The sequence below is a fragment of the Lissotriton helveticus genome, chromosome 7 (genome assembly GCF_964261635.1).
Source record: "Lissotriton helveticus chromosome 7, aLisHel1.1, whole genome shotgun sequence".
NCBI lineage: Eukaryota > Metazoa > Chordata > Amphibia > Caudata > Salamandridae > Lissotriton > Lissotriton helveticus.
In genome coordinates this window covers 1,639,503,547-1,639,522,649 of record NC_136068.1, presented here as the reverse complement: position 1 = coordinate 1,639,522,649, position 19,103 = coordinate 1,639,503,547, and the positions used below count along the sequence as shown (strand labels likewise).

General features: G+C 43.4%; 1 protein-coding gene across 1 annotated transcript in view; it reads left to right on the top strand.

Annotated features, from left to right (window-relative positions):
* FBL (fibrillarin rRNA 2'-O-methyltransferase) overlaps window positions 1–19,103 on the top strand; it is a 65,438-nt gene that overhangs the window by 24,868 nt on the left and 21,467 nt on the right. Inside the window, exons 6-7 of the mRNA XM_078655323.1 lie at window positions 931–1,063; window positions 2,259–2,371. Of these exons, the coding sequence (XP_078511449.1) occupies window positions 931–1,063; window positions 2,259–2,371 (246 nt within the window). The remainder of the gene's footprint in view (window positions 1–930; window positions 1,064–2,258; window positions 2,372–19,103) is intronic.

The window sequence follows — 19,103 nt, the reverse complement described above, 5'->3', positions numbered from 1 at the left end:
TTGTCTATGCTCAGTTGTTTGTAGTACCTTCTGATTTAGTCGCAAACGGCACCAGCTCCATATCAGCAAACCTTGTGAAGCCCAAGGTCCCCTTCATGTGTTCCAAAGCTTCCTTGTAGAATGTCTGTGTGGCTATGCATGATCATTGTTTTTGGAACAGGCCTCCTATCTCCACAAAACTGCTAGAATTCTTCAGTTGCCATGGGTAAGATGTGGGTCATGTACTACTGATACATTATCTCATAGGCTGATGCCCTCTGAGGAGTGCTTAGAAAAATCTTGGGTGTCGCAGCTCACAAGTCCTTCCACTGACCCTCTGTGATCAGTCTACCCATTTCTGTATCCCATCTCTGCTGATGGGGACAGTGTCTCAACCGCTTAACTAATCTGAAGTGTTCTGTATATGTTGGAGATGAGTATCCAAGAGCATGCCAATTGGCATACCAAGTTTTAATAATTCACAGGGCTGTACTGCCATTTATATGTGAGGCATGTGTAAAGCCTAGTATCTTAGATTCAGATTTGTAGAGTGCATGGCTACCAGAGGGCTTCCCCATCCTGATGAGTGCTGTAGAGAGCGGTGCCCATTAGTGGCTTAGAGGAAACAACCGAACAACATATGCAGAAGTTTGCTTTGCAAGTTGGTCTGCGACTGATGAGATGTTACAGCTCATTCTTCCTGTAAGGGAGTGTATTGGCCCTATTTGCCAGAGTATTTGGGTTGTGGCGGATGAGCATGATCGCTGCCAGAAAATGTTAAATTTACTCTTTAGCTTTAAGGTAAGTCCCCAAATTCCTAAGTTTACAGGTAATGGTAGAGCTCGCATTCAACTCATTGGTTCACTACCATGTACCAAAATTTGAATATACATGTATCTGTAGAGTAATGTGTACAATGCAGTTCTCAATCCCAACCACATTCTTTTGCAGGAAGGACTCGTTTATGCAGTAGAATTTTCACACCGATCCGGTCGTGATCTCATAAATGTAGCCAAAAAACGCACCAATATCATTCCAGTTATTGAAGATGCAAGACATCCACACAAATATCGGATGTTAGTTGGTGAGTAAATTGGACTTGGATGGTAGTGTTTCCTTTTCAGCGTAATTATTAGAATTGATAAGTCCATGTGAATGCCAATTCATTAGAGTTTTAAAGTATTTTATCGTTCAGGAGCTGCACATATTTGTAGGTAGGCAGGATCAGTTGGGGTGAACTGAGATAGTTAACATTAAATTTAAATGACTAAGGCTTTATGTAGCATGTTTTCTGGACAAGTCAAAGTTGTGTGTTGATTGGGAAATTTAATTTATGGGGAAATATTAATCATTCGCATATATCCCCAGACTTAAAATCTCTAAAATGGCTGCCTTTTGAAGCCAGAATACAGCAAAAAATTGCAGTAATGACACACTCGGCCGTGCATCACAAGGCACCCAACTACCTCGTGCAAAAGTTGTCTATATCAGGAGGGTCGAGATCCAATCGTAGTACAAAAAAATCTACTCCTGAAACCTCGCAGATTCCGGAAAGAAAAAACATACAAGCGCTCCTTCTCCGGAATGGCACCCAGGATCTGGAATGCGCTCCCTCCGGAAACCAGGCTTATCTCCTCCACTGCACTCTTCAAGAAAGAGGTGAAAACAATCCTTCTGGCCAAGATCTCCTGAACTTTATAGATACTGGATCTGATACTCTGTATCACTGATCACCTTGTTCTTTGGCACTATACTCCTACTTTATGATGTCACTACTACGCTACTCTCTTACTACCGACCAATATATGTTAACACTTTGGTGTATTGTCTCACCCTCCCGATGCCCCCACCCAGTGCTTTCTCTATCCTAAGAAATTGGTTTAAGCCATCCACACATCCAAGGCTTTACCTAAACCCTTCTGTAGTGGGAGCAATGACTTGTGACGTCTTATATTACTTGTTTACCTGATTGTATTTTGATATGTTTCTGTACATTATTGTTATCCTACTATGTTAGTGATTACTATGCTGCTCCCATTATCTTGTTCATTCCTGTTGCCCCTACCCCTGTATCTGTGAAGCGCTCTGATATCTGTAAGGATCTTGTTCGCGCTATATAAAACTTTGAATAAAATAAAAATAAATAAACTACTCTTTTGTATTTACATACAACAAGTATAACCTAAATAACGCTCCTCAACCATGACTTGCATGATTCAAAGTTATTTACTCTTCTTTATTTGCTGCTATTTAATATGCAACACTTTTCTTTCTGCTAGGTATGGTTGATGTTATCTTTGCAGATGTTGCCCAACCCGATCAGACTAGAATTGTTGCTCTAAACGCTCATAATTTCCTCAAGAATGGTGGACATTTTGTGATCTCCATCAAGGTAAGTCAGTGTCCCTTTTAAAAAAAGATTAATCGGAAACTATTAGTGGTACTTCATTTTTTTTTTTTTTAGGATAAAAGGGAAAAGCTTTGCTAATACGTTTTTGCATTTGATTTGATGTGCCCCGTACATGACAAAGCATTCATATTCTGTTCCACAGTATAACCAGAAAATATGGATTTATGTGGATGTTTGTGATTCTAATATTTTCCTACGCAGCTGCAGGTGTTTTTATTCCTTTCGGGCTAAAACTTATTGCTTGCACCAACTCTGCTCCTTTCCCCTCTAAGCGTGAATACAAAGGCATTTCATCATATGATCTTCAAGTTAGCCAAAGCGATCAACCCATTCTGTCAGCACTATGACTGCTTCACAATTCACCATACATGGGAGGTTTGTGTTGCAATCCTAGTGACTGTAACCTAAACTGTTTCTACTATGCACCTCTTGGCGGGGTTGTGTTCTGCGGGCGACTGTAGTGCTGGTAAACAGTTGCCTGCAGATGACCTCTTAGATGGCTTTATGAAAGTATTTGTTTTGGTCTGAATGATAGCTCCGCTGCTCCTATGCAAAGATAAGCCTTTCATTCTTCATGAAGATGAGTGTCTTACCAGCTGTCACCTGCTTTGTTATCATACCCTTTAATGGGTGCAATTACAAGCTGCTGCTAAAACTGTCACTGGTGTGGTTTTTCACTGGTATGGATTCCCAGGCCTCAAACTCACACATTTTTTACCAGCCTGCAGGTCTAGTGACTCAAGTCTACTCAACCTAACTGTAATGCACTTGACCCATACATTTATTTCAAACTATGTGAACCTAGACACATTTTATTTCAAAGTCTCCTTTTTTCATTATCACACTAGAGCACGTGCAAATATGTGAGTTCTGCATGTCTGTTGTACAAACACTTCTGTTTGATTTAATGGACTATAAAGATTTGCTCCATGTATAAAAAAAAATGAATCCACAGATTGGGTACACATGACCACAGACCTGTCTTTAATTTCACTAATAGCATCAGGGCAAGGTCAGGCTTGTTTCTCAGTTCATATTTAAACGCTCTCTTTTAATAAATTCATACTAAAGCATGATGTAATTTACAGACAGTTTCCATTGAAATGGCCACAAATTTCACTCCTGACCTGTAGTTTTACTAATAAAACTATATAGTGTATAAATGATAATGTGAGAATCATATTTCAGCAAATATTTTTTATTTGCATATCACCAAGTAAAGTATTCTGATTTGGTTTGATATTATTAAAGTCTTTGTTTCCACCTCCCATCAGAGGGGTAAAACGTGCTTTCCTAACTACTGAGAAATATTTCGAAATATTTGAGTTAGTTTGCTAGTTTTTTAGGTCGAGCTGGAGCACAATGCGAAGCATTGTCCAGCTTGACAACTATAGTCGGCCGTCTACTGGGAATCTGAGACGGGTCGGACACGCGCGCCGATTGGTTTCTGTGGACGCGCACGTCCAGGCCGGCGCCGTGCCCATCCCCTGCCTCTGATTCCCTGAGGTCCGCAAACACACACACACACACACGCACACACACACAGGCAGACACACATGCACACACACACAGGCAGACACACATGCACACACACACAGGCGGAGACACACACACACGCAGGCACACACACACGCTCCTCACCGCTGCTGTTGGGGACAATTGCCGGGTCCTCGGCTCCCGATGGATGGGCGGGCGGGGGCGATGCGGCCAGGGGCTCCAGACCAGGGACAGGCTGACCACTTCCAGCCTGCTAACTTACTGCTGCTCCGGCGGGACCTGCGGTGTGCTGCGGGGACCTGCGGTGTGCTGCAGTGCACGGGCAGGGCAGGACGGCGGCTGCGCAGGATTCGTAGCCCCTGCCCTTCGGCTGCCTCCGAGACTCCGCCCTGCGAGCGCACCGCTGCTCCGGTGTTAGTGATGTCACCGATCCTGTGTATCTGAGACGGCCGGGCGGTGAAGCAATCCAATGCTGGTTTTTTTAATCCATTTCACGGCCGGACAGTCTGTCCAGTCCGGACAGTGCTGGTTCGTAAGGCCTGCGCCTTCCCTTGAACCGATCCCCTTCAAGCCACAACATGACTCGAAGAGATGGGTTTAAAACACCTCTGCAGACCGCGTCCCTCCACTCTTGTCAAAATGTAAACATATATTTACCGCTGCGGGGGCCTTTGTTACGCCTCCTGATAGCACGGCAGTGTGCTCGCAGAAAGCAGGAGAAGCCTTAGCGAGTCTTCGTCTTCTCAGGGAGCTGACAGTTTTACATCATGCAGACTTTGACCGTCTGAGGTTGACATTATGACCCCTCTCCCCCCAGGTTCCTTTTCAGTCAGTTACACGACGCAGTTTAGAATTTTGTATTCCGAGGCGCAGTTTGTTGTAAGTGTATGCATGTTTGGGGTGAATTATCAGCATATGCAGTCCGGCTATTAAGTCAAAGATTATTTATGCTTCAAGAATGCGAGAGCAATTTCTTTCCTTTTATGTTGAGGGTCAGTGTGCCTAACTGCGTGCTAATACCTGTGTGCAGTGGTGCGTGCCTGGAAACCAAATGGATGCGCCCTTCAACCGAGCATGGAGATTTTAAATTTCATGTAATTTGCTGCCATGTGCCTACTTTTTATTATATTATTACTCTGATTAGCCAAGCCAGAAAGTAACAAACATTGGCAAAGGCAGTAGGTCTGGGCTGTATTAGGTCTACTGTTTCTCTTCTGCAATTACTGTACTGGGTGCTGTGTGTTTGCTTCAGTTGTGTGTGTGTAGCTGAGTTGAGAATTCAGGTTGCAGGGACTTGCGTTTACCCAGAGTGATGCATGGCAACGCAAGTTTTGCTGGCCATTGACTGCCCAAGGCAAAGGACAGGAGATCAGGCTGTTAAACTGGAGGCTTCAAACTCTAGGCCCACCAGTCCCCATCCCTATCTCATCCAGATGGCACGTTGGCATATAGAGGGGTAAGGAGAGTAACTACATTAAAGGCCGTTGGAATAAGGAGCATGCTGTCATCCACCTTTGTGTCACTGTGCCAGGGCTATTGCTCTGTGCATTAGTAATATATTATCAATTTCAGCTTGGCCCACACCACAAAGAGCTTTCTGACCCACCTTAACCTACCAGCAAGAGCGGGCCAGGTGGCAGAGGCAGTTGGAGCTCACTGATGTCTGAACATGACCCAGACCTGTCAGTGCTTTTGGGGGGCTGGGACAAACATGAGACGGGGACCCTCTCTGGTAGCATGAGTACCAGAGGCGCAACTAGAGCCAAATTTCGGGGGGGGGGGGGGGTCTAAGAAAAAATTTCGGTGGGGGGGGCTGAACCTTTAATCAGTATTTCATCACTGTATTCTAACCCGCGGAGGTGAGAAACGGCTTGGCGAGTGCAATTTGATTAAACTGAAAAATACCAGCTGGAACGTTATGGTGGAGAGATTGACTCAGTCTTGGAAACGCTGAACTTTATTAGAACATTTATGTAGGTTGTCAATGCTAAAATCAACAGTAAACAGTAAAGGCATGCAAGGATCTGTGTTTGGTACAGGCATCATCCGCCCATGCCAAGGCCCATCGACTTGCATACACTGAGTGCAAATGGCTTTATTTAAGTATTAATTATTTAAAAAAATTAAAAGCCATTGTTATTTGTAATATCAATACATCGAAGTCACGTAAATACAAAACATGTTGCATTACAAATGCTATAGGTGTCACATTTGCAAAAGTTAAAAGTATTGGCAATGTAAATGACAAAGCTATTAATTTCGCTATTCAAAACAGACACATAAATAAAATTTGTCATTTACAAGACCAATAGCTCAAACTTTCCTGTTGCGAGACCTATTGCATTGCAAATGCTTGTTAAATGTTGTGTGCCAAGCATGATTGTCAGACAGTTCACTTTACCAAATCCTCTAATTTAGTAGTCCGAGAAAGAAAATTAAACTCTAATCTCCAGAAACAGCTAAGCTGCAGTTTATAAGAAGACATAAGCTGACATTGGTCTTTGTATGCACAGCAAATGTGACCGGATAAAACTACATTTTAGAAGGAATCTTTGTTGCTTACTTATTTTCTGAATGAGAATACCTGTTATTTGTCAGCTTTAGCTCTGTTGCCAGTTCAGGTCAGTAGGCCCTCAAAATAGCTTGCCTGAAAGAAATCTGAGTTGCCATTTCGGACAGGCGAGTATATTTCTCAAGGGCTATTTTCGATGGCAGCATAGGCCATCTTTTGCTTGCCCGATTGCTTTGTGGTAAGTGGTGACTAGATTGAGGATTTTTAAAGCTCTATATTGGGGTTATAGAGTTACTGTGCATAGTTTTAAGATTGCTTTTTCATGTCCAAATCAGTCTGTGGTGGGACTTCTATGCATTTGCATGATGTCCCTGTGAGTCTAGCCTGAGACCGCACATGCACCGCTGCTTGCAAGACATTTTGTTAGCTTAAAGGGGGTTTTGAGCCCTCCCATAGCTTACCATTGGTTGGCTTCATCCTCCCTCTTATTTGATGGCTCTTGTTTGGTCAGCGAGTACCGACTTCACTTACTCTTCATGTGTTTCTCCCCTGGAGCATGGCCAGAGTACTGATTTCTTTCTTTGTTATTGTCCTCCTGCTGCTTGCACTTTGTAACTTAGACTACGCTTTGCACGCCATCTTCCTCCTGCTTTTTTCTTACATTTTTTTACCTAATATTCTTCTCACCCATATTTGCTTCTCTTTTCCCGACTCCCACCCGTAGTTGCTCACACCGGCCCCAGTCGTTGCTTGCCCATTCTTCCTGTACACTCGCCAGAAAAAAACTCTGATGCTTCCAGTGCTAGCTGTCATAGTACTTTTTTTCTCAACTTTTAGCCATGCTGCACAGCACCTGTGCTGCTGTATAACCTAGCTAAAACACATTGACCAAGTGGGGAAAAAGAACTGGGCTTTTTGCAGATGTCTCCCCATTTTTTGCCCTCCTTTGAACTACTAATGCTGGTTTTTGACTCTTGAACAGTGCACTGGAGCAGACTAACCAAGCCCCAGTGTCAGTGCTCTTTCCCCAAGACTGTTGTGTGACTGATTTGCATATGGCCATGTCTGAACTGGGGTGGCGGAGTGAGCTAAAGAACGGTGATGGATTAAACCCAGATCAGTTGACTGGGGGTGAGTGTTTGTATTGTCAACGCTCCGTCCATCACCACCTTTGGTTTTTCTGAATTGGAAATCCCAATTGACAAGGAATTTACCCCTTTTAAGTCCCTAGTGTATTGTACATGGGGTACCTATGGGATAGGAGGTTAAAGGGTCCCCAGGGCTGCAGCGTGGCTTTGTGCCACCCTGGGTCGCCCATGCAAATTACTGACAGCAGGCCTGCCATTGCAGACTGCATGGTCAGTACATACTGCTTGAACTCAACTGTGTCCTCACCATGTGTGGCACAGTCAAATGCACTAGTTTTGGTATGTCAGTTACCCCCTAGAGAAGGCCTCTTGTGGCCAGGAGGCAGGGTTCAGTATATTGAGAGTGTAGACCTATACGTGCCAGCTTACATGTGTCTCTAGTGTCTATAAGTGATAGGATGTCCATAAGTTAACATCGGATCTCCACCTGAGCAGACCCTGGTTGCCAGCTCCATTATGGTACCACCTAAATATGTCTAGTTTGGTGTCAAACAAAGTGCCTTCTGAAATGAAATTGGGTACTTATAAAGCGCGCGGATGCACAGTGTCCTGGCGCTAATCTCAAAGACTGAAACCGAAAGAGCCCCACCCAGACACCATAGTGTTATTGTTGGAACAGCCATGTTTTAAGTTGTTTCCTAAAAGACAGCAAGTCCTGTGTCAGTCTAAGGTAAAGGGGCAATTTGTTCCACAGACTAGCAGCTTGAACCTGAAATGACCGTCCTATCTGTGATCTTGGGAATGACCATGAGGGATTGTCTAGAGGAAATTAGGACCCGTTGAGGCTGATAACGTTGATCCTATTTCGCAGGTAATGGGCACCCATATTATAGAAGGCATGATAAGCGACTACTAGGGCCTTTAAACTGGACCCTCTTTCTCACCGGGAGCCAGTGCAGTGCCTTCAGGTGGGGCGTCATGCGCGTTCTGGGGTTTACCATAAGAATTGCTCTGGCTGCAGCGTTCTGGACAACCTGCAGCCGATTGATAAGATACTCTGGCAGCCCCAGATACAAGATGTTTACGTAGTCCAACCTTGCTGTAATTCAGGCTTGCACTACTATCTTACGGGATTTCACTGGGAGAAGGGGAAGAACGTTTTTTACCATTCTTATCAAGCCGTAGCAAGTACCAGCGACAGCTCGAATTTAGGACTTCAGCGCTAGACTAGTATCCAACTTTACTCCCAAGTTTTCTTTTAGGGGCCACAATTTATTTCTATTCTTATATTATTAAAACACTTACTGTGAATAATTCACAGAACCTAATAACATAACATACCAGCATAGAACAAATGTTGGTTACTACCCCACGCAATGATACTCATTTTATCAACCTCAAATAGATGAACGTCTCAGTAGGTCCAGCTAGAATTAGAACCTTCAACCATGATGTTAAACACAAACCTCTGCACCGGGCACATTGGCTCACTGAGCCAAAAAACAACAACCCCAAATGAGAACGACCTGCAAATTCCAAATGCACACATTTTTTTCCTTTTAAACTGAACGTTTGATCTGTCCATATTTACTTTTCATTAGTACTTTTGTAAATCAAGGGTATCATCAAATCACAGGGGTGCTCCTTTTCTAACTACACCCCTTTCAATTATCTTTTGCGAAGCATTGATGGCAATGAGGCCAAATTAAACTCATTCCTTGCACTTCTCCCATATTCTCACACATTCACAGCCACAATGCTTTAACCAAAAGGGGTGTAGTACCATGCTTTACATACATATCGTGACTCGGGCTGCCCTCAGACGGGGCAGGTGAACTCTCAGCCAAGCGCGTATCATTAGGGCGGCAACAATATCCAAAACGGCTCAATTTACTAACACATGGCCTAATGATTGCTGTCGCATATTCCTCATTCAATCATAACAACCAACTTTCAAACATGGCCATGTTTAAACATTCACAACACATTCAACCTTACTTCTCTATCTGTACACACAAGGTTGGATGCAACTTTTTCATGTTGTAATTCTATTACTTTCTGTTTATCGCTTTTTCTAGCCTCTTTCTGTAACCTTGCCTGAGCCCTTCTCTCTTTCAGCTCTCCCATTTATCGATTGGCCTAGGGCATTAAACATTGCTTGTCGCGACCTTCTTTTAAAGAGCTGTATTTCTACAGGTTCAATTTTGTGAGATTCAAAAGAACCATATATGGGCCACTGAGTCTCTTTATCCTTGGACGTGTATTTATGCCATAATGAATTATTATGAGAGAAATACCGTATTTTATGTACATATCCTTACTTGAGGTACCTTCCGGGGGAGCCGGCTGTCTATCTTGTAGCACCCTTGATCGAGATATACAACAACCAAACCATCGTGCAATTTTACTAAAAGCTGGCATGTTTTTCTGGTTTCTTAAACATCTACAAATTTCAGAAAATTGGACAAATGGTCCACTTTACCCGCTTAACTTTCGTTATTTGCAAATATCGAAATTCCAAGTCTGGATAACCAAAATACCAAAAAGAGGTCATCAACAACCTTATCAAGCGGATTTACCAAGTACGGGCATGCTTTTCTGTAATCCTAAATAATCTACAAAGTTCAAATGTCGGACAGAGTCCACATTACCCGTTTTATCTTCAATCTTTGCAAAGAGTGAAATTAAACAAACCAGGCAACCAAAACCAAGTACAAACAAAAAGGTGTCGCAAAACAGCGACCCTACCAGAATCCTTTGTCTTTCTCCAGATGGTCTCTTTACTGCAAAGATAGTCCAAGTCTATTGAGGGCCCGAGTCAGGACCGGAGCCACTTGCGGGGGTCTTTTCAGATGTAGTGAAGGTCGGGTGGTGGCTACGAAGACGAGGGTCTTTTATCACGTAGACCGGCCCCACCACCGTCCGTTCAACTTCCTCATCGGAACCTCACGACCGGGCAACTGAGTCTCTGATCGGCCCCACGTCTGGGCGGCAATTGTGGATTTGGGGGTTTTTTGGCAGACCACCAAAGGTGTCAGGGTCACCCTATAGTTCACTGGGCTCCAGAATACAAACTGAGACAAACGCTGGAGCCCGAGAGAGGATATTTATTACAATCTCATGAGATGGAGAGCCCCCAACAGACACCCATAGCTGTCTGAGGAGACAGTCTGTTAGAATGGTCGTACTTCACGTTATATACTCTTTATACTGCCCCAGGCATGTAAGGGAGTTGTATGACTCGTTTTGATTACATTCCTAAGCAAATAGAAAATCTGGAGAATCAGCAGGTGAGTAGCCTTTGGGGGTTTTAGCAGGATATGGGTAAAACATTATAATTACATAGCATACAGAGGTCAATCTGATTTACTATAATGACCCACTACCATCAAAATGTGTCAGGGAAATAAACCACATTGTGATTCCCATCTGGACGAAAATAATAAACGCCTCTCTATCACAAGGGATCCTTCCAGACTGCCTAAAAACAGGTCAAGTCGTCCCTATCATCAAGAAACCGACAGCGGACCCAGCAGATCCAAACAACTTTCGCCCAGTGACCAACATCCCTATACTTGCCAAACTCATAGAGAAATGCGTACAAAAGCAACTAAGTCAACACATAGCTAATTTCTCGCTACTAGACGACTGCCAATCAGGATTCAGGACAGGACATAGCACAGAAACAGCGATCCTGCATATTGTTGATGATGCACTACAGGCACTGGACCGTAATCAAACATGTCTACTTATCCTTCTGGACCTATCATCAGCATTCGACACGGTAAATCATGAAAAATTACTGAAACGACTCCATGACAGGATGGGAATGGCTGGAAATGTGCTTAAATGGTTTGAATCATTCCTGCAGAATAGAACGCAAAGATTCCTAGTCAACCAATCACTCTCACCTACATGCCCTAATTCAATTGGAGTTCCACAAGGCTCTACATTATCGCCATCACTGTTCAACCTTTACATCGAACCACTCACTGAAATCCTCAGAAAGTTGAAAATCTCCTACCACATTTATGGGGATGATATCCAGATATATATCAAGATCACATCCAGGGGAAGATATCTTGAGAATGAATGAGACATTAAAATTGACACTACGATGGCTAGCTGACAACCATCTAAAACTAAACACACAAAAAACGGAATTCTTGCTAATATCCCCACCGAAGATACACACACAAGTGAAGGAATGGACCAACATGATTACAGCATTAAATTGCACCCCTACCCTAGTGGGCTCAGCGAAATCACTAGGAATCACACTAGATGAGAAATTAAACATGAAATCCCATATCAACACAATGGCAAAAAGCGCCCGCTACCATCTGAACTACATCAGAAAAGTGAAACCATTCATATCCAAAGCAGACCTCAAACTGGCAGTTCAGGCTCTTGTTATCGCGAGGATTGAATATGGATGTACGACGCTAGCGGGGCTTCCAAAAATTTCAACAGCACCCCTGAAAGCATGTCTCAATGCGGCGGCAAGACTAATCACTGGATCAAGGAAATTTGACCACATTTCGCCACACTTGAAGGCATTAAATTGGTTACCATACGAAGCCAGAATCCAGCTAAAAATAGCATGCATAACACATAAGACACCCAACTACCTTGCTCAGAAAATTAAACTATCTGGAGGAAACAGACCAGCCAGGAGCACAAAGGAGCTTATGTTGAGACCTGCCATCGTCCGGAAGAAGAAAACTTACGACAGAGCTTTCTCAGGAGCAGCACCTAGAATCTGGAACTCACTTCCTTCTAACATTAGAAAGATTGAAAACACTATATCCTTTAAGAGGGAAACTAAGATCTTCCTAATGAGTAAATTCCTTCCATAGTCAGAACATGGGAAGACAGAAGGCATGCGCATTGGCAGGAATTGAAACACTCAGAAAATAAACATTCAGGATCGTCGGATTCAGTTACACTTTATATTGTGCTATGTATTAAGTCATGGTTCGTACTTATGTTGATATAATCTATATTCCTGTAGAAATTTGTTCTTATATTTTATGTGCCATATATATACCTACCTCTTAATGTTGTGAAAGTTGCTACAACGATACAGATTATAACTACCTCATGTAATGTGAAGCGCTCTGATACCCAAGGGTCTTGTTCGCGCTATACAAAACTCTAAATAAATAAATAAATTTAGATGGTACTGCAGGGCATAGCATGATTACATGTCAAACAAAGGTTAATCTGATAAGCACAGGTAACGGTGAGAACCCCGCAGGGTTTAGGCGAAAGGCATGTTTATTACAATTGAGTCCATAAATATTTGTCGTTTGGACTACTGTAGGGCAAAAGGTGAGAGGTATGATTACACAGCAAACAGAGATAAGTCTGATTAGGCCTGTTGAAGGACGCCTGCAGGGCGTAGTGTTCAGGGTGAGGATGATAAACATCTGAGAAACTCCAAGTCCGACTGGTTAGGCATGGGCTGGTCAGTTAGTGGCAGGCCAGAGCATGAACAGTGTGTCCGTGCAGGAATGCAACAGGTCAAAAGGTAGAGCTCCAGCGTGTTCGTGACACAGAGAGAAAATCAGTCATGAAGGTTAAAGCACAACCTGGTGGAATTAAGCACAAAATGGTGGAGTGAATGGCAAGATAGCAGACCCACTTTTCCACACTGTCCCGCCACTATCCTTTTCAATCAAAATAGACTAACCTGTCCACTTCTCAAATTTCATAATTCACCATACTAATTCACCTCTAATCCTTTGAGTTCCAGAGTAGTGTGCTACTTGCCAAAAAAAGTGTTTCAACACCCCATTTGTGGTAGCAAGTCACTATATAAATGCAAAACATTTTTCCTCTTCTTTCCCTCTGAAATTACTCTTATATTTCACTATACTAATTCAACACTAATCCTTATGGGTTCCAGAGCAGTGTGCTACTCGCCCAGAAAGTGCTTCAAGATACCATTAGGGGTAACAAGAGCTATATAAATGCAAACCTTTTTTTCCCCTCCGCTATCCTTCTCAATCCAAATAACTGACTAATATCCGCCACTCAAATGACTTTCATATTTTACTATACTAAATCACCACTAATCCTTTATGGGTTCCGGAGTAGCATGCTACTCGCCGAAAAAAGCACTTCGACGCCTCGTCGGGGGTAGTAAGAGCGATATAAATTCAATTACAAGTGAGGAAGAGAGGTGTGCCCACCATTGCCAACCCAAAGGACCTCCCCTGCCTTCCAAACCCAATACTTTCTCTCCCATAGGCACCAGATTTTGCTCACCAACAGACTCTGACCCCAGCCAAAACCCAGAGTCTGAACCCGACGTCTAGGGCTCGAGTTAGTGGCCCAACACCACAAGGAGGTCCCCCGGTGATCCTGACCTGAGATATGGTGATCTCTGCATTGCCTCAACTCTCCCAATAATGCCTGCAGTCTCTCTCTGGAGGACCCCCATGACCGGAGCTGGTACAAAAACCAGATGCCTAAAGACGTCCCTGCACCTGTTGTCCAACGGCCTTGGGTGGCGCAACCGATGTCCCAGCATCCACCGGCATCCCAACTTACCTCTCCAACTGGTGGTCACCGGCAGAAGATCTTTGTCCCCCGAGCCTGCAGTCTTTCTTGCAACCGGAGAATCCCCATTGAAAGCAGCCAAGCAACGAGCACTCAACGCGAAAACAGAAGCCTGCACCCAGCCGCTGCTGCAGGTGTACTCCGGGTGCTAACTAATCCCAGTTTGTTCTGAGCAGAACTCCAGGAGCTTTGCTCCCACAACCTTGTGCCTTTTGGCCTGCTCGTGAGCAGCCACCAAACTGGAGCCCCCCTATCCCTCATTGAATCACACTAGTGCTGCTGAGGGTGTTTCAAGAGTGCATCTGGGACCCTAGGGAATTCCTGGTTCTAACCCCAGAATACCAACTACCACAAATAAGTACTTACCTGTAAACTGTTAACTTCATTTTTCTCCATAGGAATACATTGACTTAGTGTGGAGTTGGTTTGTATAGAACATTGAAAAACTGCCTATGTACTAAAAGTGAATTGCTTACCTTTTGTCTGAGATGTGTAAGTGTGATATCTAGGCATAGTGCACTGATTAGCAAAACTAATCTAAAAAGTAACATACATGGTAATCTGTAAAGTAAAAAAAGTAATTTCGAACTCTTGTCTTACCTGTAATTCAACCAACTGCATTTGAACCTGCATTCAACTGCAGATCACTGAATAGGATTTTGCAAAGTATTATTTCACTTACCTGCGCCAGGCTTGACCAGTTTCTAATATAATTAAATAATATTTTTGATACAAACAAATTGGTCTGGGTTTGAGTGTGTAACATATTTGCTCGCCCACACAAAGTCAAAGTCAAAAAGTTTTTATTGATTTGGTACTCAACTGAGGACCACAATTTGTATAACAAAAATTTTCAATACAATTCAATATAATAAGAAGGGTTTTAAAAATTTGTAAAAATTATAACAGACAAATTCATTAGGGGGATGTTTGCATGCGGTTACAAAATCTTTAGCAGTAACTATTTTACAATTGCGATATATAGGGTCTAGATATCTTGACCTTGCAGTTACTACATTTGCAAAAGGGCATATGAATAAAAGATGCTCTATGGTCTGATTTCCCCCGTGACAGAGGGGACATGACGGGGATCTACCCGGGGACCATCTGCAGGTGAAAGTTAACACTGGCAAAATACCTAGGCGCATCATTGCGATTGTTCTCCTAGCGCCATGTGTAAGGGAATACCCTAGATATGGATGATCTTGCTTATATTCCAATAATTCAGTGAAAGGTTTGTACAGTGGTAATTTTCTGCAGTGGGAGAAATCAAGATCAAAACTCAGTTTGGGGGTAAAACATTTTAAAAAGAGTTTGAGTTGTGATGGTGTCCAAGTCAACAGAAGATCAGAGTTAATATTGGCTAATTGGAATGCCGCTGTCATGTTTCTTCGGAATATTGAATGGGAAGCATTTTCATCGAAAGACTCAATCTTTAATAAGAATCGTAATGTACCTTCTTTGGCATGAAGGATGTTATAGGCCCACCTAATTATATTAGCTACCGCTGTTGCATATGCGCTAGTAATCGAAAATTCAAGTCTTAGCGCTTGCACCGGTGTTGCTGTTGAGACTTTCAAAATTTTCCTTAATATTTTTCCTTCTTTTAGATCCATATAGGACCACTGTTTGATGGCAATATGTTCAGTGGCGTACGAGAAAACCGGGGGTATCTTTGCTCTGTATACCTTTAGTAAAGTGGAAAAATGTCTGTTACCTGTAGTGGAATACAGTCTCAATAAAGCCCCGGCGTGTAGGTCAGATTTAATTTTTAGATGATTGATTTGTTTGTGGTTTTTCAGATTCTTTGAACAGATCCTACCTAAATATGTATATTCCTCGACCTCTTCTATATATTCTTCACCCAACTTCCAACAGAACTTTACTTTCTTTTTCTTGGCGGTAAATGCGACAACTTTTGTTTTATTTAGATTGGGGATTAAAAAGTTGTCTTTCGAATATTTGTGTGGGCTGTCGAGAAGGCTTTGTAATCCAAAGGGCGTTAAATCCAACATGACTATGTCATCGGCATATAGTAAGGCATGTATGCTTTGTGTAGCGATCTTTGGGGGGTAAGCTGGAGCCTTGTTGCAAATAAAATGGAAGGTCACTAAGATACAAAGAAAATAAAATCGGTGCTAAGAGGCATCCTTGTTTGAGGCCATTGAACGTACTAATTGTGTTGGTCAAACCTTTTTCTCTCCCCATCTGGACTTGGCACCATGTTTTGTTGTGGAGATTGACAACAACCCTTAGCAGTTCGGGGATACCCAGCCTCCTCAATTTGTTCCACAGAGTTGGTCTGTCCACCCGGTCAAAAGCTGTTGAGTAATCAATGAAGGCTGCGTATATTGGTTGTGATCTACCTACTGTATATTTGTCTAATATAGACTGAAGAGTTGCTATATTGTCTATGACAGAATGGTTGGGTCTAAATCCTGCTTGGAACATTGGTATCAGACCCTGCGAGAATGCCCACACTGTTATTTGAACTTCTAGTGTCCCGGAGCTAGCAGAAGCAAACGTCTGAGAAAGAGAAGGACCGTTACATGGGAAGAGGATATTACTGTTGAAACAACCAGGTTTTGAGTTTTCCTGAACAGCCATATGTCAGCCAATTGCCTGATTGTGGTTGGAAGCTCATTCCATAAGTGTGCTGCCTGAACTTGAAAGGATCGACCTCCTCTGCGGGAGCGTGCGAATTTAGGAACGCTTAACAGATGTTGATGAGACGATCTTAAGTCTCCCTGAAGTATAAAAACTCACTTGCTTCCTGATATAGTGTGCATCAGTACCATGCAGAGCTTCAAATGCCTTAAACTATATTCTGCGGTGGACAGGGAGCCAGTGTAAATTCCTGACATGGGGGAAATGCGTGTGCTAGGGCCCAGCATGAGAGTGGCTCTTGCGGCGGTGTTCTGGACAACTTGAAGTTTGTTTAATAGACATATCGGGAGTCCCAAATAGAGGACGTTTGCGTAGTCCAACCTTGAGGTAATAAGAGCTTGGATCACCGTCCTTCTGTGGGAGAGTGACAAGAGTGGCAGATTCCCGCAACTGATTAGACTTGTTTTTTCATGTTCAGTGCGTCATCCATTTGTATCCCAAAATTTCTTGCTACACCCACGGATGTCTGGGGGGGGGGTGGGGGAACATATCTGTAGGCCACCATTGCCTCCAGGCCTCCCGATCCGAGACTCCAAAGAGAATCACTTCCGACTTCCCGGAATTACATTGTAGCTGGTTATGGCTAAACCAGGCAAAGGCCTTTCTTAGGCAGTTAGTGATTTTTCCACCGTCAAAATCATCTCCCTTTTTACAGGTGAACATTAGCTGGGTGTCATCAGCGTATGATATAATTACTGCTCCTGCCTCTTCAACCAGGGGGCATGTGGGGGGGCCATGTATAAATTAAACAACCGCGGATTCAAAACAGATCCCTGTGGTACGCCTACCTTCCCTGAAGGCATAGAGGAGGAGAAAGGAGGATTCCTGACTTCTATCCCCCAAAAAGGAGGAAAAACTCTATCCCCCAGAAAGGAGGAAAACCCCTTTAACACCGTGCCCCCCATTCCACAGTCTCCCAATCTCTGTAGGAGTCTGTCATGGGGCAAAGTGTCGAAGGCGGCAGACAGATCCAACAATATCCAGGCCGCCTTCCCCCCCAAATCAAGAGTCTCCTTAATAGATTCCGAGATCTCGAGGGGCAGTTTCCGTGCTAAAATTAGCACGTAATCCAGATTGGCTCGTTTGGAGGAAATTGTTTGTTTCGATGACATCTGTTGTAACCAAGTTCACATATTTTTCTATTGATTTAGCGAAGAAAGGTAGAAGTGAATTGGGTCGATAATTGGATGCAGATAAGGGGGTCTGCCGTGGGCTTCTTTAATAGTGGTAGGATTTTTGCCCGTTTCCAAGTCGATGGGACCTGGCCACTACTCGGGGACAAGTTCAATACTGCATTGACCTCTGTATTAATAGTATCAGCGACATTCGCAAGTGTTTTGGCTGGGCAGGGGTCAGAGGGAGATCCAGATTTTAAATTCTTCATTATTCTAAGTGATTGATCTAGAGAGTAAGTGGGGGTAACTGGAGAAGAGGGGCATTACAAACCGGATTGCCGTCATAGTGGCGGCATAACCAGAGCACCGGGCAAAGAATCTAAAAATGTTTGAATGTCAGCTATATTTTTATGGGGGAAAAAAGGCTAACTGATGTATCCAGTTATCTGATATATCACATTTGGTGGTAGATGCTAGGGGAGACGTAAAAATCTTTACAGTTTTAAAAATCTCTGCTCTTGTGAGCTGATTATCCAGTATTGGGGTATCTTTCATAGATTCACATGCCTGAATCATTCCCCGTCGTCGAGGCGGGAGTCCCACTGTAAAAGTATATACAATAGCAGTGCCTAAAAATTTCTTGTAGTAGGCTGGAAAAGCCTAAAGGCCTAACTAGGCCTCAAAACTTAGCAGCCTATCTACATCATTATGTAAAAAGACCTGAAATAGTAGCCTCAGCCAATCAGCTGTCCTCACCCTCTAGAACCTTCCCAGCTCAGGCAGTTCTCCTCAGATTTTCACCGCACTTCGTGTGTAAGGGAGTCTCCCTGAGTGCCTACTCAGGTTTTTGGCTTTTTTCCTCAAAAATGTCTGAAAAGAAGGCTCTTTTCAAGGCTTGTGGAACCTGCTATAAGAAAAGGGTCCATGTGGATGACCAGCACTCTGACTGCATTTATTGTCTGCACCCCTCACATGTTGTGAAGGACTGTAGAATTTGCCGTACCTTCCCTCCAAAAACAATCAGGGATAGGGAGGCATGGGTTCTTTTGTGGTTGAAATCTTCTTCCACTGATGATAAGGCCTCTACCTCCAGCAAGAGAGCCAGATCCAGGGAAAGCTTCTCCTGAGAGAAAGAAAAAACTTAAATCCTCTCAGAGAGCCTCAGAACCCTCAAAGAGTGCATCTTCTCCTTCACGAACGACAACTGTGAGTACAGCCCAGGCTAAAACTGTTTCTCTGGTGTCTGTTCATACTACTACTTTGACTTC